Here is a 24896-nt window from a genome sequence, read left to right as displayed (position 1 = left end):
TTGAGCTGTTGTTGAATACAGTCAGTTTTCTAGCACTGAAGGAATGTTCATTGCAACACAACACCACTGGGTGGGACATATGAGGAGAATGGATGAAAGCAGGATATCCAAGCAGCTAAAAGGAGGCACAGGTAAGCAGTGAGGGCAGAATAAATGACTTAAAGAAGAAACACAGTTTCAAATAATGCAACACAGCAAAGGACTATTGAAAGACCACTGAAGGACAAAGATCAGCCTGGTGGACAGTAATTCAGTGTTACCACTTTAGTGAACTAAATTTTACCCTTCTGTGGCCTTTGGACTAGGCCAGACTTTGGATTGGTCAATAAAGCTCAGGCCAGAAGTAGACTGGACCAAGTAACTGCCTTTACAGTCTTTCTTGGACCAGTGGGCCTGTGGCTCCTGGCAAGCACAGAAAATTATTCAGGGAGATCTTTTACTAAACCAAAAAGAGCTAACCACAGAGAGTGCCAAATCGAGTTCGTTAGTTTTTTAATGTGCTCTTTCTCCCCACTGAAAGTGATCTAATTCACAGGGATGTAGTACTGTTACAAAAACTGCCTGACTCAAAAACAAAGCTGTTTTACATATCATTTGCATGCTGTCCATTCAATATCAAAATTCAGAGAACTCCCCCCACTACATCCTTTTCCCTTCTTCCTCTCTCAGCCTCTGGTGTGCTAGACTGGATAAACTCAAGCTAGAAAACCTGCTGGATGGACATGGTCTGCTTTCTAAAAGTCTCAAATCCAGAAGTAAAAACACACAACATACACATGCATGCACACATGCACACACGTCAAATAGAACCCATCACTATTCATTGCCTGGAAGAAAGGTAGGAATCATAACATCTACTGCAAATTTCCACTACCCCACCCTTAAGCACCCCTCCTGCTCTAATCAGCTGAGGTGGGATGGACGAGTTATGGGGAGGAATTAACCCCCCAAGCAGAAAGCTTTAAGGCAGGTCTGTTCAACTCCTCTGCGGAACCAGTAAATTACCTTTTCTGATACTTAGATACATCATAGTCTGAGGGATGGAAGTTTCCAGTTTGGATTCCACAAAAAAAAAAACAAGTATCAAGAGGACTCCCAGTAGCGCCTGGCTTTTCAGAGTCATTAAACTCCCAAATTCAGCCTAAGATCGGTTATTTTTTCTTATAATGGCATTTATTAAGCACTTACTATGTGCAAAGCACTGTTGTTCATTCAATCATATTTAATAATAATAATGGCATTTGTTAAGTGCGTACTGTGTGCTAAGCACTGTTCTAAGCATGGGGGGGAGGGAGGAAATACAAGGTAATCAGGTTGTTCCACATGGAGCTCACAGTTTTAATCCCCATTTTACAGATGAGGGAACTGAGGCACAGAGAAGTGAAGTGACTTGCCCAAAGTCACACAGCAGACAAGTGGCAGAGCCGGGATTAGAACCCATGACCTCTGACTCCCAAGCCCGTGCTCATTTCACTGAGCCAACCTGCTTATTGAGCACTTACTGTGTGCCGAGCACTGTACTAAATACTTATCCATAGTAATGAGTAAAAGGAATAAATGGATAATCTGAAATCTCTTTTTGCAGCTGATATTTTCAACCCTCTCCTCCACCTAATCTGGAGCTATATTTTACTAAGGTGATCCCTCCTGAACCTGCCTGCTTTATGCCACAGAGACTAGCTAGCAGGCAGAGCAATGCCTAAAATATGGAAATGAGGAAGAAGAAGAATCAAAAGAGTCTGAAAAATCAACAGTTTGGATAATCAGCCTCTGAAAACATAAACCTTGGTGCATAAAGCTACCCAAATCTAGTTATTAGAAAGGCAGAGAAAATAGCACATTAGCCCAGGAGCCAAAGTTAAGGGAAAGGAGCAATTTCAACTCCAACCTGACCCTGGAGTTTTCTGAATGGAAGGTATTAGGGAGAGAAGATCCAGACCTTGGGGGAGATCAGAGACAAGACAAACAGGATAAGCACAAACTGATCTAACACTCTCCCTCTCTTTTTCCCTAATGCTATAAAGAAGAACTCTGTCCATTTCCCATAATTTATTATCCAGTACATTATAAGAATGGGGAAAGGCGTCCAAAAGTGTTATCTCCAGAGTTCCCGAGGATGCAGGCCTCAGCATGCTAGCAGGGCTTTTAAGACACATCAGGGCAAGAGTTCAGTTAATGAAGTTTGTTCTCCATCTCTTAAGTAGGATATTTCCCCCTCAGCCCCTCACTCTGACCTTCCGGGAGTCCATTTCTCTGCCCCCTCCTGTGCCGGTCTCTCCCTGTCTCCATCCCATCATATTTGATAGTGCCATGGTCCCCCAGCTCACTCAGGTTTAGATCTTCAACAAACAAAGGCCCCGATTGTCCCTGAAGTGAAGCATTTGACTCAACGGCTCACCAAAACGTAAACCGAAACCAATAAATTCCCCTCATTTAGGACCTTGGAAACAAATGACTAGTCACCCTGGTTCAGGTAGGATTTCAAACATTTTCCTGATCTGAATGGCCAAAGCTAGGTTTTCAGTAGTCTGTGTAAAAATCAAATGACCAACATTTTAGGCCCCTTCTGTCATTTGGAACTGAACCTGTAAGGTGATAATTCATAATTTTCATGTAAACCCTCTCCCTGGGACAAAGGAGAACTGCTTCCTGCAGCGGGAAATTTGGTGCCCCCTTTGCAGTACCCACACCTCTTCTGGAAATCCAGCGTTTAAGAAGAGCTGCAAATGAAGCCATGGGAACAGAAAGCCACTTGGCTGGAGAAAGAATTAGGCCTTACATTCTATGTCATGATTTTAATCTGCTTCTTTTCTCCCTTTTATCCCCCCAGGAGCAATGGCAATCTCACTACATTGGTGTCTGCTGCTCTTGATTGTACACAACCAAACATTAGCTTGTTTCTGAGATACATACAAGTGGGCTGGAGCCCAGCCATGCTCTGTGGAGGACTCAGTGGGACTTAAAGTACCTACGTGACTTGGTGTGGAAGGATGTGCCCATGAACATCAATGGCAGACATACCAACAGCCATCCTGCACCCTGCTTGTGTGAGAATAAACAGCAGAGTCAGAATCTTCCCTGAAGAAGTGAGTTTGATCAGGTGACAGATGGGGTGGGGGTGGTGGGAGGAGTTCACACCACCACCTTCTTTGAGTTACCAGGTTAATGATGGATAAAGAGCTGATATTCCCTCCTGATAAAACACCCCAAGATGAGAGCTGCTGACTTTCAGATGCCAGGGACTAGAGTTATGGAAATGGTCAAGACTGGAAGAAGAGATTTTGTCCTGGGAACAAAGGTGAAACAAAGAAAAGTGTTGGCAGAAAAATGGTGATTGAAAGTCCTGGCTCGTGGGTCCACTTCCTAACTCTGCTTATGTGCTTGTGGCACTCCCACCGCCATTCAGGACCTGCAACCTGTCACATAACAACTTGATAGCCATGTCCCTTCTCTGTAAACTCCTGAGATTCAATGGGGATTTTTCTTTGCTGTGACTAGAAATGCAGGGGAAGGAGGAAAGAGGAGTGTGCTGAGGTTTGCTATCTTCCAGGGAACAAAATTTTGAAATCCCTTGGTCCCATCTCACTCCAATCTCCTTAAAAGACGCCAGCGACTTCAATGATTATGGTATTTGTTAGGCACTTACTAGGTGCTAAGCACTGTTCTAGGTCCTGGGGTAGATACAGGGTAGTTAGGTTGTCCCACGTAGGGCTCACACTTTTAATCCTCATTTTGCAGATGAGGTAACTGAGACACAGAGAAGTTAAGTGACTTGCCCAAGGTCACACAGAAAAGAAGTGGCGGAGGCTATGTCCAGGTAGGCTATCCCTGAACTGGCCTATCTTGGGAAAGAAAAAATAATCACTATCACTAGCATCCACAAACATCTACTGGGTCTAGGTCAGATGCAGTTTTTTCTTTTGTTTTACTTTTATGGTATTTGTTAGATGCTTGCTATGAGTCAGGCACTACATTAAGCGCTGGGGTAGATACAAGGTAATCAGGTTGGACACAGTCCCTGTCCCCCATGGGGCTCACAGTCTTAAACTCCACTTTACAGATGATCTAACTAAGTCACAGAGAAGTTAATTACTTGCCCAAGGTCACACAGCAGACAAGTGGTGGAGGCGGGACTCAGCAAGAAGCCTAAGATCCTTAGGCCTGGGCTGGAGAGTCTCCCTAATCCAGATGTGCCTTCTGAGCAGAGGCACAGAGTCAACTGTGTTTCCGTGAATCCTGAGAGATTCTCATTTGGCAGTGTCTCTAAGGAAAGTAGTGCTCTGGTCTGCCAGATTGTAAGGTTCTTGTGGGCAGGGATTGTGTCTAACAACTTTATTGTACTGTACTCTCCCGAGTACTTAACAGTGATCTACATACAGTAAGCACTCAGTAAATGCTATTGATTGATGGATTGATTGTCCCTGTCTCTCCTTGTTTCTTCATAGCAGCTGAGTTTTCTTTATGGGAAAATACCCAAGACTTCCAGAGCCCCTGTGGAAAAGACTAGAGGGAACACCAGTCATTCGATCAATTGTATTTATTGAGCGCTTTCTGTGTGCAGAGCACCATACTTTGCACTTGGGAGAGTACAGTACAGCATAGTTGGAGGCTTCCTTCTTAGCTGGCCCAGTTTCCCAAAGGAGCAGCAGTCTCCAGGGCCACATCAGGGAGAGGCCAGAGCAGGGCCAAATACCAGTTTGGGGAGGGGAGGGTTTGTGTTTGGTAGTAGCAGGTGGAGAGGAGGGGCCAGAATGCCTAGCTTCTCCCTGAAGCTGTTGGGCAGGGTGCCCATGTTCAATCTCTAGTTGTGCTTCGCTGCTCTTCAACTGCTGGCAAATATACAAAGGGTCCAAGTGGTACTTGTGGCTGGCGGGAGGTGGGTGAGAGAGTGGGTAGGCATAGCAGGGAGATCCTTATCACCAGGCTCCCCCTGGGCCCGGCTCCATTTCCATAGCCGTCTGGCCCTCAGGAAATGACTCCCCACTCCAGTCTCACTGGCTCACCCTTTGTCACTGGAGGGTAGGGTGAAGGGTAGGGTGGAGGGAGAGGAGGGGTGGATGATTCAATTCTCACTGCCACAACATGTGCCAGGAAAAGAACAGAAAGTGAGTGGCATGAGCAGAGTCCCTTCTTGTCCCTGGGATGGCAGAAAATGCCAGGAGTGTCCCTAGCTCTCTCACTCCACCCTCACTCCTCCAGGGGAATTCCATCTACCTGAGCTCACTTTCCTTGGGAGCCACACATTCCAGTCTGAGCAGCCTCAAAGCCCCCATGGGCCCCTAGAGCTGGAGCATGCCAGGAGCATGGCTAGCCTCCCTGCCCCTTCCCCTCACAGCAAGCCATCAGGCAGTCATCTCCTCCTGGAGGGTCCACTAGCCGCCCAGGTCTCTTGTATGCTAGGCCAACTGATCTTACCCTTGAACTGGTCCTACCACTCTGAATGGCCTTGAGAAGCAAATGTTGAAATAGACTCCAGCAGCACCTTTCCCCTCTAACAATTTGGCCCTGTAGATCCCTTCCCAATGTTGTATTCCTCAGAGAGATTTTCTATGCTGCCTCCTGTCTCAGTGCACTTGGTCAGAGGGGCAATTGCTGCTCTGGGCCACCGTTGAAGAGCCAGCTAGGTTCTGAAGCCTCTGTCTTCATGTGGGAAGCAGCAGAGCAGAGAAAGAATTTGATGAGCATGTCGGCCTAGGTTCAGTAGTCAATCCCCACCAGTCACCTGATTGATCAAGGAATCCCTGCCTCTCTCTTCTTCTTCCTCCTAGGCAAGTTCTAGGCAAAGCGGAGCGGTTCTTTCTGCCTCAGGAGAAGGAAAGTCACCTGAAGAAGCAGGAGGCCAAAGCAGAGAAATAACCTTGGTGTTATTACTTCCCAAATTGCAAAGAATAGAGCAATTCCAGCAATTCCGTAAGTGGAATGGTCCCCCAAAGTGGAGTTGAACCCCAGATCATTTCCAGAATCCTCAAGGTCTTTGGACTGGGGATGACCCAGGCCTGGACCAGAAGCCCCAAACTAGTGTTGTCTAGATCCCCATCATCCAGGGTTGAGCCAGCAGAGAGTTCACTTAGAGCAAAATAAACAGCAATGTGGGCAGGGTGAGCAGGCGTGTGGCTCTTTGTACTCCAGGCTTCATCAGATCATCCTCCTTGGCCAAACAGCATCTAATGCTTACCTCCAGGCCACAGTCCCTAAGTCAGTGATATCAAAATTTTTTATTAAGACCCTGATCATTTATACCCTGATTATTAAGACCCTGGTCATCTCCATTGATCCTCTTTAAGAACAGCAGGTCAAAGATGTGTGTTATAGAAGGACAAGCACACTCAGTACCTCCAGAACCCATGTTCTCAAGTTTCGGATGGAACACTTTTGGGGACTGAGGGAATGTTCTTCTGCTTGTCCGTTTGTTTTATGGAACTTGTTAATCACTATGTGTCAAACCCTAAGTGCTGGGTTAGGTACAAGCCAATTAGGTCAGACTCAGTCCCTGTCTTTCATGGGGCTCACAGTCTTCAGTAGGAGGGAGACCAGGTATTGAATCCCCATTGTACAGTTGAGGAAACTGAGGCACAGAAAAGTTAAGTGACTTGCCCAAGGTCACACAGCAAGCAATTGGCAGAGCTGGGATTAGAACCCAGGCCCTCTGACTCCCAGGCCCATGCTCTTTTCACTAGGCCACGCTGCTTCTACCCAGACAAGTATCTGTCTGGATAGAATGTGACGCAAGGTTGTATGAAAGATTGGAAGCATGTGCCCAGACCCGATCAAGGCAAACTGACTGTTGCGTGAGTTTTCCTTCCTGTGCGGTGTATGAAGAAGGTAACCACTGGGTTATAGGAGAACTGAGTGAAGCTGGAAATCAGGGGCTGGGGGTGAGAGAGAGACCTTGGTGCTTTGTCTTGGTGAGTGGATTATCCTCTGTAATCCCCCCACTCCCTGGTCTAGGCACAACTCATCCAGAACAGGCTTGGGTCCTGCTGACAGCATCCACTAAAACAGTGATTGCAGGCAAATGATCAACATTTATCACTCCTAATCTCCAGTGTAAATCAGGAATTCGGTTTTCAACCACATGAGGTAGAAAAAGAAGTTGAAAGCCAAAGTACAAGTAGGACCATGTATCACAATTTCTGATTAGTTGAAACTGGAGGACAAGTGGAATGAGAATTCATTCTTGTGGATTACAGCCCTTGTGCAGTCCGATGCCGTCTCATAATTTAGAATAACATTAATGTTGCCTTTATCTTCTACTCCTGCTGTTGACAAGATACAGAACTTGTCTGTCAAGTTGAGTCTTGTTTTAAGACTATTATCTAAAAACAGTGAGAGAGCTATAAAATAGATCTTTGATCCTTTCAAATACGAACAAAATTCAGTGAGAGAGCCCAGGACCTGTGTTTTATTTCATTGAGGTATGGTTGGTTTTTTTTTTAATTTCATCAGCCCAGCAGCACCAACTCACAGTTGGGTCAGGTTCGGGGCAGGCACACCCAATGCAGACCTAGTGGCTAGGCAGGTTGGCCCTTGCCGATTCTGACTAGTTCATCAAAGAACAGATAGAAGAGAAATGCCACTTGGCATGGGTCAGGCTGGTCTCTCCCTGAGCAATCACAGTCTACCTGCCGGCCCCACGGGGGTGGGCAAAGAAAAGGAGGAGAGGAAAGGAAAAGTTAAAGAACTGGACACTGATCTAGGAGGAGAGTGTAAAGAAATTAGAGTTGCCTGGCCTGGAGAAGAGAAAGTTAAGGGATGTCGTCAAGCACATCGGGAGTACCCTGAACAGCTTTTCTTCACGTCTTCAGATGATTCAGCAAGAGGAAATGAGCTTAAATTAAAGCAAGAGAGAGGTTAGACAGAAGAATTTCCTGACCACAGGAAAATGGTAGAACAGGTTATCAATGGAAATGGTAGGGTTTCTGTTCCTGAAGATCTTTAAGGAATATTGACATCAACCTGCCCTGAGATTTAGAAGTAGTCACCTGTCTGGAGACAGGGCCCAGCAGCGTGACTTAGTGGACAGAGCAAGGGCCTGGGAGTCAGAAGGACCAGGGTTTTAATCCTGGCTCTGCCACATGTCTGCAGTGTGACCTTGGAAAAGCCATTTCACTTCTTTGTGCCTCAGTTACCTCATCTGTAAAATGGGGCTTAAGACTGTGAGCCCCATGTGGGACATAGACTGTGTCCAACCTGATTAGCTTGTATCTACCCCAGCACTTAGTACAATGCCTGGAACTTATTAAGCGCTTAACAAATACCATAAAAAGGGTCAACTCAATCACTGCCTTTATCACAATCATTTTTCATTATTTCCAGTGCACCACAGTGTTTTATTATTTTTTCTCCTTCTGTGGCACAGAGGAAGCCTATCTGGATGCTATTAATCCTTCAGGAGTGGACTGGAAGGGAAGAATGTGATTTTCTTCTCTATTCAGCCTGCAGGATGGGGTTGCTGGAAGAATTATCAGTTTGGAGTCCCCTCTGCATGGTTAGATTGAATCCTGCCCTTTCAATCAACCTCAAGACCCCCATTTCCCCTAGATGACTGTAATCTGCCCCAATTCCTGAATCCAGACGATTCAGAGCAGCCTCACCCGACTTTTAATTATTTCAGTTCATTTTTGTCAATCCCTAGACTCCCTCAGGCTTAAGGCAAGTTTCAGCAGCTTCATGCCTAAGAGACAACAGATCAAGGGCTGTCTTCCCTACCACCTAACAATCCTCTTGCAAAGACCAAGGTTGAGGTTCCCTGAACAGAGACCCCCACAGAGTTGTGTCTTGTTGCTGTGCCCGGGTAATCAGCTGTTTTCGGTTTAGAACCGTCTGAGCCCTTGAGGACAGGGATCATGTCTACTCACCCTGCTGTTCCCTCCCAAATACTTAGTACAGTCGTTCACATACAATAAGCCCTCAATAGGTATCATTCATCAATTGATCGATTGAGGTGAGAGTCAAATACAGCCAGGCTGCCATTCCCTCTAGATTCCTGAGTTCAAACCTTAACTTAGAGGGAACTATATTATTTCGCCATTTCATCCTAGATCCACCTCAATAAAGGAGAGCTTGCTAAAGTCACAGCTCAAACACAGAAAGAAACAGGAGAGGACTGTGGTTTGCTGGGCCAAGATGTATGACAAGTTCTTCTTCTCATGTCTGATTGCTTGGCATAGGGCTATTCCCCATTCGATTACTGACTGACCTGTTTAAGGAGAGTATCAGAGTTCACATGAATTTGAGGGCCTTCTTAGCCCCTCTATAGGCCCCTGCTTCCCCCAGCTCCCCCTCTGAGGTTGAGAAACCTGGGGTGTCAGCCCTCATGTTCTAGAGATCAGAACGTGATCTAGGTTCTCCGGACTGTCCAGCCCATCCTTCAGAATGGGAATGAAAACAGAACTGGGAATAGGGAGCTGCCAAAGTGGATGACACATCGTTGGTGCTTTATCTGCTTTCCAGGGAGGGACAATGACTGCAGTAGATTGTACATCCACAAGATTGTAAACTCCTTAAGGACAGGGACTGTATCTACTAACTTTAGTGTACTATCCCAGGTGCTTAGTATAATGCTCTTTTTTTCAATGGTATTTGTTAAGTGCTTTCTATGTGCCAGGCACTATACTAAGAACTGGGGTAGCTACAAGCTAATTAGGTTGGGCACAGTCCATGTCCCACATGGGTCTCACAGTCTGAATCCCCATTTTGCAGATGAGGGAACTGAGGCACAGGGAATTTGAGGGAGTTGCCCAAGGTCACCCAGCAAGGCAAGTGGAAGATCTGGGATTGGAACCCAGGTCTTCTGACTCCCAGGCCCATGCTCTTTCCACTAGGGCATGCTGCTTCTCACAACTCTGTACACAGTAGGTGCTCAGTAAATACTGCTAATGATTGCAAGGTTGATAGAGGCAAGGTTTATTTCTAATCATATGGATCTTTAAGCTGGGTCCCTAGGAGGTATGGGAAAGAAGACTCCAGGAAGAAAGGAGACTAGTTTCCTAATGCTAGTTTCATAGAGACATGGTGATAATAGAGAACGATTGATTCCATTTCCACATCCTAACATGCCCCTGCGTTATCTTGTCCAACTCTCTTCCCCAAGATAGGAGAGCAAATAGAATGGTCTAGTGGAAAGGGCATGGGCCTGGGAGACAGAGGATGTGGGTTCTAATCCCAGCTCTGCCACTTGCCTGCTGTGTGACCTTGGGCAAGCACTTCACTTCTCTGTGCCTCAGTTCCTTTATCTGTAAAATGGGGATCAAGATTGTGAGCCCCATATGCGACAGGGACTGTGTCCAACCTGATTGTATCTACCCCAGAATTTAGAACAGTGCTTGGTACATAGCATTTAACAAATACCACTATTATCAATATTATTATTAGTAGTAGTAGTCTATCCTACCCAAGCTCTAGAGACTCAATTCTCCCCAGCTTCATCCTCATTCCACACTTCTTCGAACAGACAACTCAGAAGCTGCCTCTACATTCCCCTGATCCCAATGATGTCAGAATTAGTAAATCGGGTGGCTTTGTCATTTCTCAAAGAGAAATAGTCAGTAAAGAGCCACCTTGGGGTCCCCTTGCATTGCCATCTAATCAGTGATTCATCCCAGTGACTCATCCAGTGGAGTTGTACTCAGCACAGCAGTGATGTAACACTGACATACATTGCCATTCAAGGAAACTCAATGTCAGAAGGAAAGAGGAGTAAAAGGCACAGCAAGGAAGAGACAAATTTGATCCTGTCCTCACCACCCACCCATAGTAACATGGGACAATAGACCTTTCCTGCACTAGAAATGCCCTGCTCTTCTCGATGTCCCTAATAGTGGTCCCATTGGCAGAAACATGCCATAAATATCTTTCCTAGAAGATCTGACACAAACACACACAGACTCATCTAGACCTGGCTGAACTTAAAACTACCGTTTGGCCCGAACAGGGAGATCAGTTTCCTGGAATACTTTCCTTTAAATGGAAAAGATCCCAGCTGGGATCTAATGGCTGAAGAGTTTGCTATGTGAATCAGTCGATTGAAAAATATCACAGGGACTGAGCACAGCAAGGGAATGATGGCACGAGGAGACTTCCCATTTAGAGTGTCATGGGGAGAGCTGGAAATGGCTTAAGAGTAAAGCGCGAAGGTGAAAAGACCAGGGTCAGGCCTAGGAGCGCACAGCTGTCCTTAGCAGTCTATGGGTCCCATCCAGTCCTGGTTTAAACTTTCTTAAGAAAACTCAGCATGACTGGGAAAGTCAGCACTGTCCTTAAAGACCAGGGAAGACTTTCTCCCTACTATACGGTGGCAGCTCTCATCAGAGCAGAGAGCATGCTGAGCCCTGGCACTGTCGGCCTGAAAAAGTCAGAGCAGCAAAAACAGCAGCAGTACTAGCCCTGGTGCCTTAAGCCTAAGAATCTGTTGGGCATTTCAGAGCTGGGGGTGACCCTGCTCTTCTCACCTTTCAGAACACAGACACTGAGCAGAGAAAAAAAGGAACCAAGGAAAACATAGTGCACCACACACACCTGTGAATTTAAAGCCTTATGGGCGCTGCCAGTGGCGTGGACATACTTAGGGCCATTTGTTCTGAGTGGCACCTTCTCCAGAGACATGCTCTGGCTTAGTCATCTCTCACCTGTGTAACAGATACTGAACGAGGGTGATGACATCAGTTCCAATTCAGGTGGAGGCACAAGGATACTCAGATCAGCTTCCCTTGCTTTCCACCTTTTCACGCCTCCCTTTTTATGCCCTCCCCATTCCTCCAATCCCCATGCTATGACTTGGTTTCCTGGGCCAGATTTGCTTCTTTACAGCACAGAGACCCTTTACTTTGCAAGAGACCCAAAGGGGAAGGTTCCCCTTAGACTTCTGGGGATGCATGGATAAGCAAAACTTAAAAAACAGATTTAAAAACGGTCAGCATGGCTTTCAGCAACTGCAAAACAGTGTGGTGATAATGGGATATCAAACCCCATACCAAGTTGAAGGTCTATATGGCTGTTGATCAAGCCCCTATGACCTTCCGTGTGGCTCCAGAATGACTGAGACCTGGACCTACTATAGAAGACCCACCCAGCTTCTCGAGCAGTTTCACCAGGACAGCTTATGAACCATACTCAACATCAAATGGATGGCAGGAAAAGATCGCCATCAATGAGGTCCTGGAATGCTTTCAGCTCGCCAGCAGTGAAGCAATGTTCACAGCAACACAGCTCTGCTGGGCAGGCATGTAAGAAGAATAGATGACAGCGGGATACCTAGACAGCTGCTGTTGGGTGAACCAAAAGTGGGCACATGCAAGCTGGGAGGGCAGAATAAGCAACTGAAAGACATAGTGAAACCCAGTCAATGCGAATTAGTAGTGGACCATTGGTAGTTGCCAACCTGATGGGCAACAACCAGTAGAAGGGTTGCTCTTCTGTGGAGAGTAGGATCCCAGGAGGCAGCCTCCAAAATGGAGACAGGCCCTTTTGGGGATAAACCCATCTGCGTAGCATGGCTACAATGTGCAAACAATGCAACAGGGTGTGTCCATCATGGACTGGTCTTTCCAGTCACACTCACATATCTGGATAGGATCTTACTGTCAGTAATATCTTTTCCAAAAAACAGAGTCACGCTGGACTCTGGGTCAGGTGACTGCATTCGAATGCCTTGGCGCATTGTTTCCCAAAGAGAGGAATCTGCCCTGGAGTGAAGTCTCTGTCTGCAAAGAGAGCTGCTGACCCTGGTGATTTCCTCAAGGACCAGTATCAACAGTACTCACTGAGTGCCACTCTACTGGGAGCTTAGATAATATTCCAGAGAAGTAGGACATATTCTTTACCCTCAAGGAGCATGCAATCCAGGGTTAAAAGCTCAGCAGATTACCGGGTGGAAGAGATAGGCAAGCCTGTCATCCTCAAGTTAGCTGTTACTCCTTTGTACTTCAGTTGCTTGACAAGTTCATGTAATTCTCCCCACCTCACCCTAATGATTAATAATAATTAACAATTAATAATAAGGATGATATTTTTACTAAGCACTTACTATGTTAACACTGTGCTAAGCATTGGAACACTTCACAAAGTACCTGGCCCTCTCCTGGACACTAGCATTATGTATATACGAACAACACAGAATGAAATCCCTTAGCCCAGCTGGGTTGAATCTATAGGGAAGGGTCACTAATGGGTGTCAGAGCCCCAGATTGGATGGCAGAAGGTGGTGTTAACTTTTCACACTCCTACAAATCTCATCCTCCATTATGCCATTGGTCTGAGCTTCTCTTCTGAGCCCTGTTTTCCATCACCTATCTTCACCATTCCTTGTGTGCCTTAATGGGCTCACAGACAGCAGACTCCAACAGGTTTTCCTTTGTAGTTTTTCTATTTTATGATATTTGTTAAGCACTTACTATGTGGCAGGCACTATGCTAAGGACAAGGACCAAGGACTGCGTAAGGACATTTCAGCCAATCAGGAGTTTGCATGGGGAACAAGCTGAGGAGAGCACAAAAACATATACAGCAGAAGGGCTAGTAGTCCTAAGGTATTCAAGTGTATTAAATGGCCCCCTGAGCTTCCTTCCAGCCTTTGGATTTTGGGAAGCAAATTTGGTTTTTTTTATAATGGGAGGCACCTAAAAGTAGAACCTTGGCAGCATGGAATTTCAAATGTACCTGCCTTAGTGGTGACGAGTGCAGACCTACCTTCCGTCCTGCCTCATTATTGTGGAGGTTCATGAGTGTCCTGGCATTCTGTTTAATTTCCCTCGCGTCCACAAACACCTTGGCGAAACCTATTCCATAGCGGATATCCGCAGAGCAGCCGCCCCACTTCCAGCCTTCTTCTTTATGATATTGCCCTTGTTTCTCCTTGTCGCAGCCGCAGTCACTCAGATTGCCCTGGGTGCAGGCGGCCGTGATGGCATGGGCAACCCCCGCGGCAATGATGGCATAGGTGAAGGCCGCCTCCCGGCTCCCTGAAATGAGAAATGGAATTGTCATTGTCATATTGAGGAATCAAAAGCTTAAGGCACTGGGATTGCTCTACCTGGGAGAAGAGAAAGTTGAGACAGCTTAGTATTCAGTTCTAAAGGGACTAAATTACAAAAGATGATGACAGGCTGTTTTCTATCTCTCCTGAACACAGAATAAGAGGAAATGGAGTTAAGCTACAAAGGGAGGGATTTAGATTGACTTTAAAATAAGAGCTTTCTGACGGTAAAGGCTATTCTATAGGTGGGAGTTGGAGGAAAGATGTAGAAGATCCATCTCTGGAGGGCTTTTCAAACAGGATACATTCTCATCTGGCTGAGAGGGTTTAGGTATGACCCTGCCTAGGTAGAGGGGGATAGATCCCAATCAGGTTCCCATGCTAATCTCCCTGCTGTGACTGTGAATTCTGGCATGCTACCATCTTTGTTTTAACCCTGTTTGAGTGGACACTTTCCCAGACCCCCTCAAGCACTAGTTCAGAAAAAGTAGCTGATAGCTTTTCCATTCTGCAGCACACATTTCCCATTTCCCAAGTACTAAAGTGAAGAGCCCACCCACTATATCAGCAGCCTGGGAGCACCCTTATCAACCCTGCTTCCACGGTTTTGTGGAAAAAGTGGACCCCAGATGAGGAAAGTGCCTGACTAGAAGATCTTTCAAGGTGCCTCCCAGCCTAAGATTGTAGGAGTAAAAGCCAAAATGAAGGCCAGCCCCTGAAAATGCCACTCAGTTCTTATTAGTACATACCTCATTGGAGGCCTTTTGCCTTGGCCTTCAGGACTCTAGCGTCAGAGGTTTCTAAGACTCAAAATGGGTTCTTTTTGTGTAGGTAGCAAGAAAGGTGCATAGGTCTCCAAACCTGACTGCCTGAGTTCTTTTCCTGTCTTTGACAATCAATGCCTCAACTGTGAAAAGTGTTTATAGTGCCTAGAACAGTGCGGGGCCCCATCAGGGCTTCAGAGTAGAGAAACATAGAATCAGGTCATTAAAAGGAAATTGAATAGGCCACCATTTGTATACAGATAGCATGCTGGCTCCCCAGAAGCTGATGGTTTAGCAGTGAGTGTCTGGTCTGGGTGCAGCGTCAGCACATTTCCCTGCTCATTGAATATTAGAGAACACTGTATCAGGGTGTGCAAAGGGTACCCTCAAAACTGCAGGGAGAGTTTTGCTCAGAGAGCACACTTTTTCCAAACTGACAGGCAAAGCCAATGTCTCCCTAATTAATTTTCATCAAGTTGAGTTTTGAAGAAACAGAGCCACAAGAGTTGCTGTTTTCCTTTGAGCCCTACAATTACTGAATTTAACAGAAGTCTCAGGAGATTCACATTCCTGAAAACAGCATTTAAAGAGGGAGAGAGAGGGCAGGAAGAGAGAAGGAAAGGGGGCTCTGACTGAGCCACCATCTGCCATCACCACTGCCAGGCTATGCCACCCTCTGCTACCACCATCTGGGAGGAAGCAGAAGTACTGGCGGGAGCAACATCTGCCCTGGTTTAACTGGCCTCTTCCTGGCAATACCTTGGAGTTTCCAGCACAGCTGCCAACACATCATTCTGGTTGCACTTGAACCTCTAAATTTTGACCCAGGAAGGTCCGGGTCAGTCTCTGTCTCCTGCTGCTGCTGCTGCTGCTGTCACCAAAGAAGAAAAGAAGAAGGAGAAGGAGGAGGAAGAGAAGACTGAAGAAGAGTGAAGAGGAGGAGAGGGAAAAGGAGAAAGAGACTGAGCAGTTTCTCCTCCACCCTGCCTCCTCCACTCTGCTGCTGTGCTGGGACCACAATTGCTGTGCGTGTTGGGTGCCCTCCCACTCTCCTGTCCAAAGGCAGAACCTTAGGTTGGGATCTGCCAGAGAGCCATCTGAGTGGCAGGAAAAAACCCTAAAAACCATGATTGACTGGCCTGCTCAAATCAGGAAATCTAGTTACATTATGTGGGCAGGCGGCAAGGTCAGTTCTTTGTGCTCACCAGCTAGGGACACTGAGACACAACATGGCATGACCAAGGATCCGGAACATGAGAATTGGTGAATTGGAAGTGGACCCCCAACTCAACTCATTCTCAGCAGCATCAATCCTAACACTAAATCACAAGGATTCCCCCAGAGTGCTGGACTAGAGAAGTCAGTCACCAGGAAGAAGCCTTTTCCAAGGTCTATCACTAGGTTGCTGGGTGAGCAATCCCCTTACCTCTCCATGCCCCAGAATCTCCTCCTTACCCTGGATCTGATATTTGCCTCAAACTCACCTCAGAGGGATGTGGACAGGGATTCAGGAAAGAATAAAGATCAGTTGTTCTCAGACCTTTTCATTCAGTGACTCTGCCGGGGATCCCATCACCCCTTTACCAAACAAAAAAGGAGACTTGCATGATCTCCATACTGTTGAGAAGGGTCGAGTGAAAATGATATCTTCCCTTGGTTTCATGGGCAAGAAGAGAAGCCGATGGGGAGGAGGAAATAATGGGGAATGAGGTGATACGGGGAGGGATGGGCAAGGAAAGAGGATGCAGTAGCTAAGAAGAAAGAGCATAAGTGATCATGTTGTACTAACAAATTTCCCCCCACCCCCCTCAAGCAATCAGCAGTACAGAACTCAGCAGCTCCAGGTTTGGGATCCTTTAAAATTTCCCCAAAAGCTCTCAGGGTTTCTTTGAGAGCCAGCGTTGAAAGCTACGATGAAAATGCTTGTGCTAATACTGTTGAGTTGGAGCTATCTATCTGGTAATAGTACTCTGTGCCCTCACCCACTCGAGTCTCTAACTACACAGCTGTTTTCCTCATATCGTTGGAGAGGCAAAGAGGAGTGGGGTTGTGCTGCTTCACTGACGGGAGATTCCCCACCATCACCTGCCCAACTGCTCGGCCCTGGAGCCGAGCACCCGTGAGGACATACCTCTAGAGCAAGGACTGCCTAGCATCCTTGCACAGGGCAAGGCAGGGTAGTATTTCTGCCCCTCTTTGTCTAAGGCCAGTGGAGTGTCCCTCCATTGACTGACGACAGTCCATCTCTGCCTTTCACCAGAGCAGAATTGGGAACACTGTATTTATCCTCTCAGATTAATACTATTTTCACGTTATAACAAGGGATAGCATCATTACCCTTAGTAGCAGCCATAGCAGTATTAATCACCATAATATCACACCTCAGAATAAAAGTGAGTAACCAGGGGGTTTATTCATTATGCACTAATCCACAACCTCTGCTAGAGCTGTAGATTAGTGCACGGTGACTAGGTCCCCCGGTTGCTCACTGTTCTCTTTGTAATCGAAGAATGGATTTAGGGAGATTAAAAATGTCAAGTGAAAACACATGGTAATGTTCCTAAGTGAGAAACCAGAGAGAAAGTGTCCTTTTCATTTGAAAGGATATTGTCTTTGGCCAGCAAGGCCCAGTGACATCTCCAAAGGCTGGGATGCAACAATCTCAGAGAAAGTGGACATGTTGCCAGAAGGATTGGATGAGAAATTGTACACTTCACCCCCACCCCACACAGCTGCACATTAGTGTGGGTATTTTTAGATTTACAATAAGTGAGTCTTTTCATGAAAATATCTGCTTCTTTTATCTACCTCAGCAAAGAGGTAATGGTGTAATGAAGATGAAAATGCCATTAGTTCAACCTGTCAAGGGGGTGAGGGAAATTTCAAAGCTATTTGGCATAACAATAATATCATAGAACTTTTTGCTCACAGTATGATCGTGCCGGGATTCACAGAGCTGAGGCCCAGCTCTGCCATTGTCCTCCTCAATGGAACGTGTGAGAGGGGGGTAGGCCATGGGATCAGCCCCTGCAACACAAGTAGCTTACAAAGAAAGATTAATTGTCCTGCGCCTTTAGGCGCCTTGAAAAGGGAATACCATCCCACAGTGGCAGACAGAGGAGCAACCTTTGCTGAAATAGAAGGATTTTGCCTGTTCTGGGTTGGGAAAGGCAGAGGCTTCCACCTGAACATCCATCTGTTCCTGCCTGCCAGGTATGAGGCCCAAAATGTAACACTAGCAAAGACCCACTGTCATATGAGTGTGCATCTCTCATACACACACACACACACACACACACACACACACACACACACACACACACACACACACACACACATGGCATGCAGACAGCGATGTAACACAGAGACACGCAGGCAGCAATGCAGCCACATGGACACATAGATAGGGGTGGATTACCCACAAGCAAAATAGACACCAGTATTCTAGCATGGTGATTGTTTTTTAATTGAAGTTAACAATAATAATGACAATAATAAGGTTATACGGCTTTGTTGCTAGGGAAAATGAATAGCACATCCATTCCCAGATACTATATAGTATACGCTTGATACCTTCTGATGGAACTACCCACTGTACGGGTGCCCACTAGATCAGAGAGCGGATGCTCCCAACGGAGCAGAGTCAAAAAGGTTGAACCCATAAAAGCATGTTGCTAAAAAATAATATTATTTTAGTAAAGTACTACACCTAAAACAAAGAACTGCTGGTAATAAAGGAAGCACGTATTACCTGTTGCTATCATTTTAGATCAAATAAGCATGCAATTCATTTGGATATGCAGTTACACCTGCAATGCCATTTGATTTACGTTCAGCTAGATGGATTAACCTATTTTATCAAAATCCTCACCATTTCAATGACTAGTACTTTTATTTACAAAATGTATTTCCATTTTTCTTTACATATTTTCTACAGAAAAAATGAAAGTCAGGCAAGACAAGCGAAGTTGAAGAACATATGTCTAGGGTGTATGTGAACAAATGTGAAGTGCAAACCTGGCCCTGTACACAGACAGCGAAGCAGGCACACAGAAACACAAGCAGAGTCACAGACGTGCAGATACAAAGATACTGACGCAACGTGAACACACAGGCGGCAATGGAACCATAAATACCCACCCCCAACAACCCCGAATACTTACCAGAAATGATGTTGGAGACAGCTGGTAAGTAGATGGCAGAGGGACAGATGGTGGGAACTTGGGGTGGGGAGTGGCATTTCCTGACATGGGGACTTTGGCACCCGCAATGGGAATGGGCAATGCAGGGGGAGGGGGTGGCACCACCATGAGGACTTGGGTCCTTATGGTGGGAACCAGGAAGAAGAGCTGTTAAGAGAGGGTGAGAGAGGTTGAGGGAGGGGGTGTCTGTTTTCCACCATAGAGGCTCTGACCCCTGCAACCAGAACGGGCAGGGGAATGGTCAAGGGGGAGGGATCAGCAGGAACATGAGGCAGGGATGTGGGGGAGGACAGGGAACTCTGCCTCCATGGGCGTTTGTGGCTCTGTGGTGGCAGCAGTGGAGAGGAAAGAGAGGTGGAGGGTTTACTATCAGGCCCCCTCCCCAAGTTCCCATTTTCGTTGCAGCCTTGTTCCTCCAGGAGACAGGGCTGAAGCAGGCATGAAGTGGGCAGCTTATGGTAGTGGGTGTGGGTAAGCACTTTGCACCCTTACCTCCTACTGCAACCCACCCAGTCAATCGCCAACTGTGATCCAGAGTGCTTAATGGAGAATCAGACATATATAAGTGTGCGTGTGGATATAGATATATAATATATATCGCTCTATACACACGAGAGAGAGAGAGAAGAAGGGGAGAAAAGAGGAGAAGGACAGGATGTCTTCCTTGAGAGTCACCCCTTCAATCAATCAATCTTTGTTTTCCCTCCCTCCAGTATAGGATGAGGGCAGAGCCTGGAGCATAGATTTGCCCCATGCAGCATAACATAAATAAGCAAGTGACTTTCACAGAACTTACTTTCAGTTTTGCAAAACATGAGGTTACTCTCCGGAAGCAATTTTAGACCCACCAGAGTAAACACTGGATAACTGAATAGATAAAATGCCCACTCACTGGACTTAAATACACACTCCCAAACCCTACTTCTTGGGGCCAAATATTATGGTCAGTCCCTGGAAGGAACAAAAGATGGAAAGAAAGACACTATCTAAAGGAAATCTACACACGGGGGTTGGGGAAGAAAATATAGAAGCTTTCTATGCATAATCCAGGTCTCCAGTAGCAATCTGAATACTTCAGGAGACATTATATTTTTAATTTCAGTTATCTGAATGATATGCTAGTGTAGATCTGGCCAGAGGTTGATTCAGTCTGTTGGTATAAAATCGATGAAAGTCACTCCAATCATTCCAGTAATCCCTTTAGCAGGTGTGTATATCTCTGTTTTCTGTGCCTCTTAGGGCTTCCTCTTCGGTGGTGAAAAGCCTGTTCAGGAGTGTTCTTGCCATCTGTGTAGCATCCCCTCTTTTTCTGTGATGAGTGTGATCACATTTGTACTCAGTACACAGAAAGTCTTTAATGATAAGGTGAAGTCTGTATTTGGTTGGGGTCAACGTATCCCTGGATCTCTTCAACTTTGGTGTCCCACCACTGGTCACACATAATTCTTAGTTTGAGCAGTATGGCCCCTCACAGGTTTTTGAAGGCCTCCATTTTGATATGATTATGAGAATTTGCAAGGTGGGGTTGAGGTGGTGTTGATGCAGTTCCTCCTCTGCTGCAAACCATCTTTCAATCTCCGAGTCATTTTCGGCAAACCTGTCTTGATGGTGTCTCCTTGCCATACCCACCCACTATATTGAAGTCTCCCTGGTAGGCGGTATCACTGAAAGGTGCTTATTCACTGTCAAAGTTGTTACTCATAGCTGGGGTTCCACATTCCAATAGGACTGCTGTCATTGAGTACCTTGCAGATCACTTTGTTTTCCGGGAGCTTGATGCTTCACCTTCTTGGTGGCTTGGATGCCACTTTTTGATGACATAATCTGTGAGGTGCCATTGTTTAGGCTTTAAGTTCATCCAAGATGCTTTCTTCTTTTTTAGGAAGTAAGAGATAGTGTTGGCCATTTTGAGCTGCTGTTTTGCAATTTCATTAAGTAGAATTGGGCCATAGCCGTTTAGCTTTCTACATTTATGAAAACCAATGACTCTTTTTCCCTGTTTCCCTGTTTTGGAATCTCTGCCCATTGGAATCCCCCATGATGATCATCTTATTGGAATTTGAAGCAGATGAGATGAGCCTAATTGGATCCTTACAGAATTTTTCTTCCTCTTCATTTCTACTTGCCATTGTTGGGTCCCGGGCACTAATGATAGTAGCAAAGCACTTCTGCTCTAGGAGGCAGGCAGAGGGACATCAGTCAGTCCCTTAAGCCTCTTGGCAGATTTGGGAGGTGAGAGACTCTGGTGTCGCTCTGAAGAGGGGGAGGCCTCTCCAGAAGGTGTACCCAGCACCTGTCTCTGTAAGCTGTCCTTCATCAGGAAGTCTAGTGTCACTCAATTTCACGATGTCGACTCCATATCTGGCTGGTTCATGAAGGCTTCGTGAAGATCAGGAGGCCAAGAGGCAGGCTCGAAAACAGAGACAGGCCCTGTATAGGACAAACCCATTAGCGCAGCAGGGATCCATCCTTACGTGCAAACAGTGTGGGAGAGAGTGTCGGACACACATCGGTCTTTTCAGCCACACTCACATGCATAGATAGGAACTCACCATCAGTAACGTCATTTTCAAAAATGAAGGACAACTGTGTATGTTCTCATTTCTATATAAACACATATGTATGCATGCTTATACATGTATGTATAGCTATATATGTATATATATGTACATCTGAAATTGTGTTGGTCAGTCAACAACGGTATTCAGCATCTACTACTTCTAAACATGCTAATAAACTTGATATAGGTATTCTTGAGTGGCTTGCTAATATATAATAATTACTTGTGTGGGACGTAGTGGTGGGCCAGATAGGGTTAATTAGTGGGCTGTATTTTGCCCACCACTAATCTAAAACTAAAACATAAGAGATGCAAATGAGGACAAACAAAAACATACACAAATGTACAGATATATGCACCAACTACTTCTACTTCCTTAGCACTTACAAACATAGCTGTGAATGTCTGTATATATTTTGTGCTCTTGTCCTTTTTATTTGAACACTTGTTTTTTCATGCTTGCCTATCTCTCCAATTTAGACAGTAAATTCCCTGTCTTATACTTCTCTTGTGATTTCCCTTGACACCTTGTGTAATGTATTGCAATAAGGAAACAGTAAATAGATAATGATGGTAGCAAAAGAAAAGAACTAGGCTCTCAAGTTGATAAATAAAAATGTCTTTTTCCGAACCAGGAACCTTGGCCAGCAGAAGACTGCGGGAATTGGAAGATAGGAATCAAAGAAGTAAACCACAAGAAAATTGCTCTCCAAAAATGACTCAGTATGTTAAATAATTGGAGTCTGTCTCCAAATCAAGGCACCCAAAGGAGAGAGGACACGGTGAGTGGATGGGATGGTTTTTGACTTGGGGATAGGCAGTGAGAATAGTGAGACCATGTAAAATCTACCCAAGGCAATGATATATTTACTGAACAGATTTTTCTATAGAAATATTTGTCTGGGCTCCCATTCCACACAAGTCCATTCACACACTTACTGGAGGAAAAGAAAATGAGTAGAAATGTGCAAATGTGGCACAACTAGCCACAGGGCCTTCCACCACTAATTCCACTTCCAAATCTGTCACAGGAACTATGACGTCAGTAAGAGAGCGTCTTGGGCTTTTTCACACCCGCTAACTCTGCCTTCCTCGGATGGCCTTGGGCAATACCCAGAGTCCAGTAGTGAGTAGCTGGTACAGAGGAACCGCCAGCACCCCTTGATGGTTACTGCTGTCAATTATTCATATTCCCTGGCTAAATCAGGAAGCACACATAAGGAAATAGTATCATGGTCCACAAACTGGCTGCCTTTTCTCTAGGAGGTCAAGTGAGCAATCTCAAGGTAAGCTTGTCTTAATTGGGATGACTATCATCAGCTACCAATCTCTGGTTCATTGAGTTGTGAAAGACTGTGAACATATGGTCCATTAAGCAGAGGGCGGGATTAGCTCAGATGTTATTTTCACCATTCACCCAGATTTGGCTTCAGGCAGACACGTATGTACGTCCTAACAAGATGCCCCAAAAGCAACAGTGGCAAATTTTAGAACAGGGCGGGAAAAGGGAAATGCCACCTATCCTTGGCAACTTGTCCCCGCTGGTATAACTTCTGAAGGTACCAGTTAACAGAATTCTGCACAAGTGATTTGCCCAAAACTAAAAGTTATGGGTGGACAATTGGTTTAGGAGAAAGAGTACTGAGAAATGAGTCAGGAAGCCTGGCTTCTAACCTTAGCTCCACTAGTGGCTCACTGGACAACTTCAGGTTAACAGCTCTGTGTTTTACAATCGCTCTCTGAAAACAGGGATAATACCAGCTGCTTCCCTGCCTCACAGAAAAGATACAAAGATAACATAAGATCATAGAAGTGAAAGTGCTTTGAATTCTCAGGAAGAAAGATGCTATTGTTGTTGTAATTGTGGTTCAAACTGAAAATGGTGCGTAAAACTTAAACTGGAGTACTATGAAACAGTGGAAGACTCGGGATATGCCATGAAAAGGGCAAGTGATGACCTTGGGAGGAAGGTTAGGGTTAGGAAGAGAGAAGTACTTTGTTTTCAAAGGGTGTGCTCTTATGATTGGTGTGGCTGTGGCTGCTAAAGATAAGGAAAACAGGTAGAGGTGTGGCTGGGAATGGAAGCAGACAAATGCATCAAGGCAAACAAATCCTTATCATCTAGAATTTTGACTTCAAGAATAGGCTCAAGAATTTGTGACAGGAACCTTTAAAAAAATTTTTAGAAATTTCATTTTTTTAATGGTACTTGGTAAGGGCTTATTATGTGTCAAGCATTGTTCCAAGCAATAAAATAATCAGGTTGTACACAGTCCCTGTCCCACATGGGGCTTACAGTCTGAGCCCCTTATTATTTTCCAGATTTGCCTCTTTCTCTCTATCCTTTAAGGCCATCACCCTGATCCAAGCCTTTGTTACCTTGGGGGTGGACTACTGCATCAGCCTCCTTAATGGTCTATCTAAAGCCTCTTCCTTCTTCAATCTGTCCTATACTGGGCTGCCAGAATCATCTTCCAAAAATGCCATCCAGAGTGCACATCGCTCCCTTCCTTAAAAACCTCCGATGGGTACACATTTTCTTCCACATTGAACAAAGTCCTGATCATCGAGTTCAAGGTTCTTCAACTGCTCTCTCTTTCTTTCTCTTTCTTTCCTGCCCTCTCCTTCTGGAACACCGCACCTCCCACTCAATCAATCAATCAATCAATTGTATTTACTGAGCGCTTACTGTGTGCAGAGCACTGTACTAAGCACTTGGGAAGTACAAGTTGGCGACACTCTTGCCTCCTTTCCAGCTAACCTACTATCTGTACCCTGCTCTCAATTCTCCCATCTCTGATCCAGTGTTCAGCCCTTCCCCCTGCATGGGACTCCCTTCCCCACTCAAATTCACTAAAACGTGCCCCCCCCCCCCAACCATCTTCAAAGATCTCTTAAAACAATTTCCTTCAGGAGGCATGTTCCAACGAATCCTTATCCTCAGCTTTTATGCATATATCATATTATTTACTGATATTTATTTACGCCACTTATTTACTCTTTTTTTGTTTGTTCACTCTTTTTGTATCCAGTTGTAACTATGTTTCTTTCTTTCATTCCCAATGTATACTTACACTATCTGTGTATACCTGTCTCCTCCGTTAGACTGTAAACTCCATTACGGATTTCTATTGCATGAGCCAAGCATCTAGAATACTGCTGTGGACAAGGGAGGTACTCAGTAAATACTGATAGTGGATGATGATGATAAAGTGAAAATTTCAAATAAAGCAAAATCTCCCTTTACTTATTTTTATGGTATCTGTTAAGTGCTTACTACATGCCAGGCACTGTACTAAGCGCTGAGGTAGATACAACCTAATCAGGTTGGACACAGTCTATGTCTCACAGGGGGCTCCTGATCTTAATCCTCATTTTACAGATGAGGCATAGACAAGT

The 24896-nt window shown here is 45.4% G+C and overlaps 1 protein-coding gene across 1 annotated transcript in view; it reads right to left on the bottom strand.

Annotated features, from left to right (window-relative positions):
* Nucleotides 1-24896, bottom strand: part of WNT7A (Wnt family member 7A) — a 63749-nt gene that overhangs the window by 18759 nt on the left and 20094 nt on the right. Inside the window, exon 3 of the mRNA XM_038772901.1 lies at nt 13686-13957. Within this exon, the coding sequence (XP_038628829.1) occupies nt 13686-13957 (272 nt within the window). The remainder of the gene's footprint in view (nt 1-13685; nt 13958-24896) is intronic.

Source organism: Tachyglossus aculeatus, chromosome X1 (genome assembly GCF_015852505.1).
Source record: "Tachyglossus aculeatus isolate mTacAcu1 chromosome X1, mTacAcu1.pri, whole genome shotgun sequence".
NCBI lineage: Eukaryota > Metazoa > Chordata > Mammalia > Monotremata > Tachyglossidae > Tachyglossus > Tachyglossus aculeatus.
Note: the sequence above shows the minus strand (reverse complement) of the source record. Positions and strands in the feature narration are given on the sequence as shown.